We start from the raw sequence: 7,955 nt of genomic DNA, 5'->3' as shown, positions 1-7,955 counted from the left end.
AAACCAAAAAAGAAAATAAGCAGACTAGGGTTTTCTAGTGTTTGTATTGTATATAAATTTGAGTGATACTTTTTTTACTGGTTTTTGTACTCAAATTATCAGTGAAAATGTGAATCTTTGAAGAATTTGAATTGTTCCGCAAGTAGAGAAGAAAAAGAATAGTAATAAAGGCGAATGAATGCGAAATTTCGCATTTTGGACGTTGTTTTTTATTTGGACGGCACAACTGCCTGGTTTGTTTGAGTTGTTGTAGATTACTATAGAACAGTGCGGTTCGATTTGGCCAATTAGATTCAAATGTGGCGTGAAACGTTGAATTACTACGGTTTTGTCGAAGGCTTACTGTAATGAATTGATTAAGCGGTTGTAGTTCAGTTTGGAAATTAAAAAAAGAAATGCACTGTTTCTTCCTTTTCCTTTTTTCATATATTTTCTAAAAATTGATTTCTGTTTGAAAAAGTTATTTTTCTCTTTCTGTAATAATAGTAATAATAATGTATTATCTGTGAGATTTATAGTTCAAAATGATAATATTGTTTCTTTATTTCGGTTTATTTGAACAGTTTTCAATGCACTAAGCAGTGAGGACTTGCATGGCTAAATTGCGCAGATTGTGTGTGTTATAGTGGTGTGGTTTGATTTCAAAGTTTTTCGACTGCCGCTGAAATGGAAACTGCAAGCTGCATTGTATTCACCAGAAATTGTACTTTATTGCTTATTATTTTCTTGTTTGAATGAAAATTTGATTTCTCTATCTTGATTAATAGTATTTTCAAGATCTTGTTCTACCATTTATGGCAGTGCCCATTCACAATGTTGATCAGGAGCAGCTGCTAATTTTATTTATAAAATCTCATGATAAAATATTTCAGGAATGCTTGGAAGGGGAAGGCGATTGTTCAGCTAAGATTCTGAACAAATAAGCATGATTTGTTGCAGCATATGCATTTGATGCGAATTGTTTCATTTTTTTCACGTGTGAAATCAGATCCACTGGCGGGCGGCACAAAATCAGATCAAAAATTACATGCAGCACTGCTTTAAATGATCAATATATTGTATCGCATTATATTGTAGTTTGTCATTAAAGAAAGTATTTTGTCAAAACATTTACTGACTGCTTACTATTGCAACAAGCAAACATAATTTAGGTATTTTAGCTCTCTGAATGATAACATGCAGGACTTTGGCGTTATCTATGACGGTGTTCTGTCATAGAAGGTGTCACCTTACCATAACTGACGCTTCATGCAAGGGCAACGAAATCCGATTGGATCAACCGCAAAAGGGAAGAAGCAGTGACAAATGTGAAACTGCTAATGCGTTGAGAATGTGATGTTACTTTGAAATCGACTCAAATCAAATTTGACAAATTGAAGTTCTTTAGTTATATTCCAAATTGAATAGCAATAAAATTTAATAAAACAGATATTACATCACCGATAAGAATCTTGCCAACCGAAACCAAGGAGAAATAAGCATAAATTTGGTGTTTGTCTATTGTTTGGTATTTTCTATTAATAAATTTGTCGTTGGATTCGTTTTTTTATTTTTTCTACTGAAATTATCAGTTGAAAGTGTAAATCTTTGAAGAATTTGAACTGATCGACAGGCAGATAAGAAAAATAATAATAATAGTAAATGTCGCAGATTCTGGAAATAAGGAATCCGGTATCCACTTAGGTGGAGTAAATGGCATGAATATTGAAGGAAACTTTAGTACTAGTTTTTTCAATGTTTATGGTATTTTTGGTAACTTGATTTTTATTTTTTTCTTTTTTAATCACTAATTTTTAGTGACAATTAATTTTTGTAATTACTGGCTTTTTGTGACATATGTATTTTAATTTTTTATTTTTGTTGTTATTTCATAAATTGTACTGATGCTGATTGACTGAACTTGTTTTTTTATTATAATAAAAAATTTTTAATATAAAGGTTGCTGAAATTGTTGGCTGTGGGAAATATTTTTTCACTAATTATTTTGTACTGTGTGGATAAATGATTACTAGAAATCACAAGTTGAAATGTAAATCACTAATTTATTGCATCAATTAATTGAAGCTTCCGTAATTTTCATTTTGTAAATAATATATATAAGTAGTGTCATTTGTACTTCGTGTGTTATTTATTTAAAAATCTGCAACATTCTTTGCGAAAAAATGGCACTTATATACGAATTAGGAAGTCCTCTTTTAGTGCGTGGAATTAAATGCAGCATGTAAATTAGAACTTCGCAGTTTCCATTTAATGTTTTTATAATGTTTGGACAACAAAAATCTTACGAAGATTTTGAGAATTCAACATCAAAATTAATAAACACTCATACTGGAATTAAATGTACGTTTTATTATAGAATATAATATTGAACATATGAAATCATCAATCAATGATTTCCGTGCATGAAGAAGTTACTTTCATGCTTATCATTTATTATTCATTCCCGATGAAGACTGGAAGACATTGACAGCATGTGCTTTATCACCAAAGGTTCTCTGAGTAACCAAGCAATTAAGAAATATATTTATTTTGAAAAGTGTAAAGCTTAGCATTTTTTTAATTTTCAAGAATAGTGTCATATACTGTACATGTGCAATAATATCACTGTAGTGTCACAACTGAAAAATATCAGAACAAATGATATTCGTAGATGAAAATGGCAAAACTTTGAAATTAATAGGAAATAAAAATATTAATATACGTATACAAAGCATATTCAATATACCTTAACGGAATATAATGCAATAATATTCAAACAGTAATTTACTGCGATCATAATTAAGAAATTCATTAAAAACTGCATTAAACCATTCTTTCCAACGCCATAAGACATTTTATTCTGCAGAGACTGTTCAGTGGATTCATTCCAAATTTTCATTTCTATTTCCAATATGCGACATAAACTGCATGCTGAGAATTATAAAAATGGAAATCAAAATGATGATAAAAGAAATTAAGATCTGTATAACAAAAGATGACATGATATGAAATAAAACATGCCATCTTCAATATTTTTCAAAAATAATTTTCCAGTTACCAAAGCATCAATTTTCAAATGGTGAAACATCACTAACGTGGAATTTCAAATATTTCATCATTGTAAAAGCTTTAAACCGCTTGCATTCTAAAATACTGACGCATTAAACGCCAAAGAAATTTCAGGCATTACAATTTTAAATCGAGGGCAAAATTTAAATATGAGTTTTTAAAAAAGTAGGAAATTTATAAACACATTTTTACTGCAACAAGTATCAATAATATTTACACAACTTAATTTTACTAATCTAATAAATGACATTTAATGATTTGATGAATCTATATTACCAATAAATCGTTTCTAAAAATTACATCCCACAAACATTATTTACAGCTATCAGATTTTTCAGATATTTATCACAAAAACATTTATTATTGAACAGGTACGTTTTACTACGAAATATTTATATGCTACTAAACTAATATTAATTGTTTACAACTTCTTTTAATTAATTTTAAAAAGAATCATCTTTGTTATTTGCAACAACCAGTTAAGCTTACTGAAAATATCTTCAAATTGAGTGTCACATATGACAAATGCACGATTTGTTGGATCCTGAAAATTCATAGATTCAAAGTTTTCCTATAAGAAAACACACTTACCAATAAATTCCTCTCTTTAATAATCTCCCACATTCTCCGCACTAGTTCTGAACGACGCATCTGAAAAAATTTCAAATTCTAGAGTACCAGAAAAACATTTTACTGTACAATAAATTTAATTTACAGCTAATTAATGAACCAATTTACATGGTCATATGTAGTGACAAAGCAACAAATATAATACTACCCACATACTAATGCTGATTTTTTAAATAAACTGAAATGATAAATGAATGTTATCAGTAGAACCCGGATTTTTAGGCACTAAAATCTCTGAAATAGGCAGGCAAAAAGGCAAAATAAAATTACAAAAAAAGCAAAAAAAGGGCATTTATTTTAAAAAAAGGCAAATATTTGTATTGCCTAAATATGGTGGAAATGGTACATATATTGTATTAAATGGGTTGTCATGTCTAGTTGCACATAATTACAAGCATTTCATTCAAGTTAACTGGTGTTAAGCTATGTCGTCTGTCCGAAAAAATATACTTTAACTGCAAAAAACTTCATTCTACCTCAGCTAAGGTCACTGGTGCATATTTGAAGCAAACCGCAGACTCAATCAATATTCATACCAATAAGTTGTGCATTGGATTTTCCTTTGAAGACTTCTGCTATGCTTTGTATTTCTCTAAGATCTTTGTTAGCTGAAATCAGTTTATCGCATTTTCTTTGTACATATCTTCACCTACTTTGCCTGGAATTTTTTGAATATCATCATCCATTACTTTGTCGAAAACTTGCAACTAATCCACTAGTGTTTCGCTACGTTTCTCAAGAAGTAGAAATTTTGAATGACTGATGGATGGCAACGTTAGCTCAGTCCATCGCTTTTTATTTACATATTTTTTAGTGATTTTAGCTTTTTATTTACTCTTTGTAACAAACAGAAATCGTGGGAACCCCCTGTTTAGGTTTTTTCAGAAAGAAAACAATAGCAGCTACCGCCAGCGCCACCTAGCGACAGTAGCATGGCGGCAACCCACCCCAAACAGTTTTTTTCCATCACAACTCTAGCCTGGGTATTGTGTTCTCACCAACGTGCAATATATCTTTATTCAGGAAATATAAAATACACACGCAATTCTCACAACATACACACAGAGACTAACTAAACTTCCTCCCTTTCTGAACTGTATACTACATAATCTGATCTAACTTGTTTCTGGAACTCGTTCTCTAGTAGATTTCTTCGTGATACATAACACTGGGCAAAGTTCAATTTTGCATTGAATTATAAAAAAAGCTATGTCATGGAAAAATTATCAAAAATGACATAAAAAGGCAATATCATGGAAAAATCATCAAAAAAAGCAGAAAAAGGCATTTATGGCAAAATCCGGGGTCTAGTTATCAGCAATTATAATTATTTAATAGTTACCAGTATTTATTACGAATGAAATTAAATTTCATACTTCAAACAAAATTATTATCTCATGTAATGTCACGTTTATTATAAATAAACCGTTTTAATTTTTCAAAAATGATTATAAAAGTTCAAACTGCAAAAATGCTAAAACATTTTATAACAACCTCTTTTGGTACAATTAATACTAAAGTTTCAACTGCGTGCATAACCTGCATCTGCGTGAAGAATGTTAAAGCTTAAAAATTAGAAAATTTATAACACATCGTCATTTTTAGTGACTTCCGTTTTGCATTAACTAAACTGAGAAGCTTAAATTTACACTTTAGAGAACAAATCAAGTGCTTATGTCATAAAAAAGTATTTAAAATAAATGACGTACCAAGTATTTTTTAAATGTTAAATTCAATCCAACTTACTCTATTTCTTAAAATCGTAAAATTCTATTCATTTAAAAATAAGTTGTAAATAAATGAAAATAAAAAACACACTTGAAAAAGAATATATCACTAAAAAATATATATATTCACATCTGCACATCTGTCAGTGTAAACTCTTTCAGATCAAATTTATTTCACTTAGAAAATCCTGCAAAATTAAAAGTGTAAGCAACTAAAGCCAAACTAAAGCTAAAGTAACTAGTGTAAATTCAAAAATTTACCTTCTGGGCCCCCAGTAAATTTGTGAGTGCAGGTGATAAAAAGCTTTCTGAAGCAATGGTGGTTGGAGCTGAAAATACATTTTAAGATGCAAAGTTCTCATAACTTTATTATAATAATAATAAATTTACTTTTCTTTTCTTTCGCCGATGAAAGTGCTTGGTCTCTGGATCGAACTAAACATCGTTTAATATGACTGTAATACTTTGTGCTTCTCTGACGACAGCCGAGTTCTTCCAAATGAAGCCTTCGTGCCAACATTTCATCTTCCAATTCAGAATTTTTCTGTTCCGGGGGAGACAGATTTGAGTTCGATGATGAAGGCACCGCATCATTTCCCTCTTTTTCATCCTACCAGAACAACTCAGTTCAACAACTGTGTATAGTTATTCAAAATGATTTTAACAAAACTGAAAATTTTCTCATAAATGCTGTTATAAGGTATTAATTACATAAAATACAAAAATCAAGTCATATCACCTTCAAAGCATATTAAATAAAATGCAACGCATTTTCCTTCTTAGTGACAACAAAAAGTTCACCATTAATAAATTTCCTATTATTTCACATGTGGCATTTTACGAGCACTAATTAAAAAGATGTCATTTTAATATTTCTATTACGTCAAATATAATTCAGAATTTAAAATATTTTTCCACTAAAGTATTTCAATTTGTTCCTGAAATGTGTATACGGTAACGTGTTCTACAGTAACCAACATCAACATTTTGAATGCAAAGCAAATGGATATTTAGCGTTTTTCTAAAACTTTATTACTTCATAAATTTATTCTGTACGTAATTCAATACCATCCAACAAAAATAACTGAATCATTTATTTACAAAGTCTCTAAGAACCATGAAGACTATAAACTCTCATAACTATAAATTCGCATCAAAACAAAGTTGTCATTCATTACCAAATAAAAACCATTTTCAAAAATTAAAAATACTAAAATTTATTAAGAAATGTAATTAAACGTTTAGCTATTTCTCTTTACCTACTTCTGAACCCTAATTTTGTTTACCTTACACATAATATATGTGAGTAATCATGTTAATATATTGTCATAACAAAAATGTCTTTTCATATAAAATATTAGTATTGCAACAATGAAACTGCATTAAGTGAAAACGTTCTAATGCGTAAAAAGTTATAAATATTTTCATTCATTCAACATATATTATGCAATTAAATGAGTATTGCGCTTTCAGATTTTAAAAGAAATGGAAATCCCATGCTACTAATTTTTAAAAAATCTATAGGAAACTGACTTATGTACATTATTTCTGTTTACCTCAGAAAAGATATCAAAGATACTTATGTCTGAAGAGTCATCACTATAATCATCTTCGTTGAAACACTGGACAACAGAAGATTCATCATCCGATGAGTCGCTTGATTCTGAAGTTGACGCAATTTTCGATCCAATTCCTTTTTGTTCATTTATTAAATCCAATTCTTCAATCGGTTTTAACTTTTTCACCAACATTCTCATGGTTATTTCGTCAATGATTACTCGCCTAATGCAAAACATATTTTTATTTTTATACTTTACTTCCGTAGCTCACTTGTCATGCAAATTTTCGTCAAACTGCTTTTCAAGCTGGATTCGAACTTCTCTTGTGGTTAGCGTATTTGGATTTGAATCCAAGATAACATCTTAAATTAGTCATTTGCAATTTATATGACAATCATCACAAACATACCGTGAATAGCATTTTCAATATCATGAATAGAAATATTTCCCATCACTTAAATTTTTAACAATTTCAAATTCTTACATAAAATTTATCCGAAATAAAGACAATCAAACAATGACAGTAGACTGTAGATAAATAGTAATTCCAAAGCCTACATTGAGACAATCAAGTACTTTCTCAATATAATGTTATAATTAATTGGTTATCATTTAATAGTTGCTAACTTTATAGTTGATGTTAAAATATTATAATTAAAATGATAGACTTTTGATCTTTTGAAATGTATGCGGCTTGAAATTCAAAATAATAATAATCCACAAAACTTACTCACATATCACGCGCTTCTTTTGCATAAATAAAATGCTTAAACTTAGCTGAAAATGAATTAATTGGTTTTGGCAATAATAAACTCGGTGCATTAATTTTAAATATATTTCTAAACAAAACAGCATGCTAATTTGATAGGAATCACGCTCTGGCACTGACAGTTGGAACTAATTAAAACTTGATTATCACAAAAAGGTTGACGGTTGTTTTTGTTGTTGGCGGGCATTAGAGTAGAACGAGATTGCTATTATTAGATGAACG

The 7,955-nt window shown here is 29.5% G+C and overlaps 2 protein-coding genes across 2 annotated transcripts; both read right to left on the bottom strand.

Moving 5' to 3' along the window:
• Window positions 1-2,256: 2,256 nt before the first annotated feature.
• On the bottom strand, window positions 2,257-3,699 carry Tsp_11434 (putative upstream activation factor subunit UAF30). The gene is made up of 4 exons (XM_003372951.1): window positions 3,640-3,699; window positions 3,538-3,592; window positions 2,726-2,910; window positions 2,257-2,328 (listed from the first exon to the last, which is right to left on the bottom strand). The coding sequence occupies exons 1-4, from the start codon at window positions 3,697-3,699 to the stop codon at window positions 2,257-2,259; spliced, it is 372 nt and encodes a 123-aa protein (XP_003372999.1).
• A 1,427-nt stretch (window positions 3,700-5,126) lies between these two features.
• On the bottom strand, window positions 5,127-7,416 carry Tsp_11433 (conserved hypothetical protein). The gene is made up of 8 exons (XM_003372950.1): window positions 7,374-7,416; window positions 7,236-7,326; window positions 6,962-7,187; window positions 5,870-6,015; window positions 5,796-5,840; window positions 5,667-5,734; window positions 5,173-5,243; window positions 5,127-5,141 (listed from the first exon to the last, which is right to left on the bottom strand). The coding sequence occupies exons 1-8, from the start codon at window positions 7,414-7,416 to the stop codon at window positions 5,127-5,129; spliced, it is 705 nt and encodes a 234-aa protein (XP_003372998.1).
• Between the last annotated feature and the right edge of the window lie 539 nt (window positions 7,417-7,955).

Source organism: Trichinella spiralis, assembly GCF_000181795.1.
Source record: "Trichinella spiralis strain ISS 195 chromosome Unknown Scfld7, whole genome shotgun sequence".
Classification (NCBI taxonomy): domain Eukaryota; kingdom Metazoa; phylum Nematoda; class Enoplea; order Trichinellida; family Trichinellidae; genus Trichinella; species Trichinella spiralis.
The sequence above is the reverse complement of the archived record's forward strand: the minus strand, read 5'-3'. Positions and strand labels throughout refer to the sequence as shown.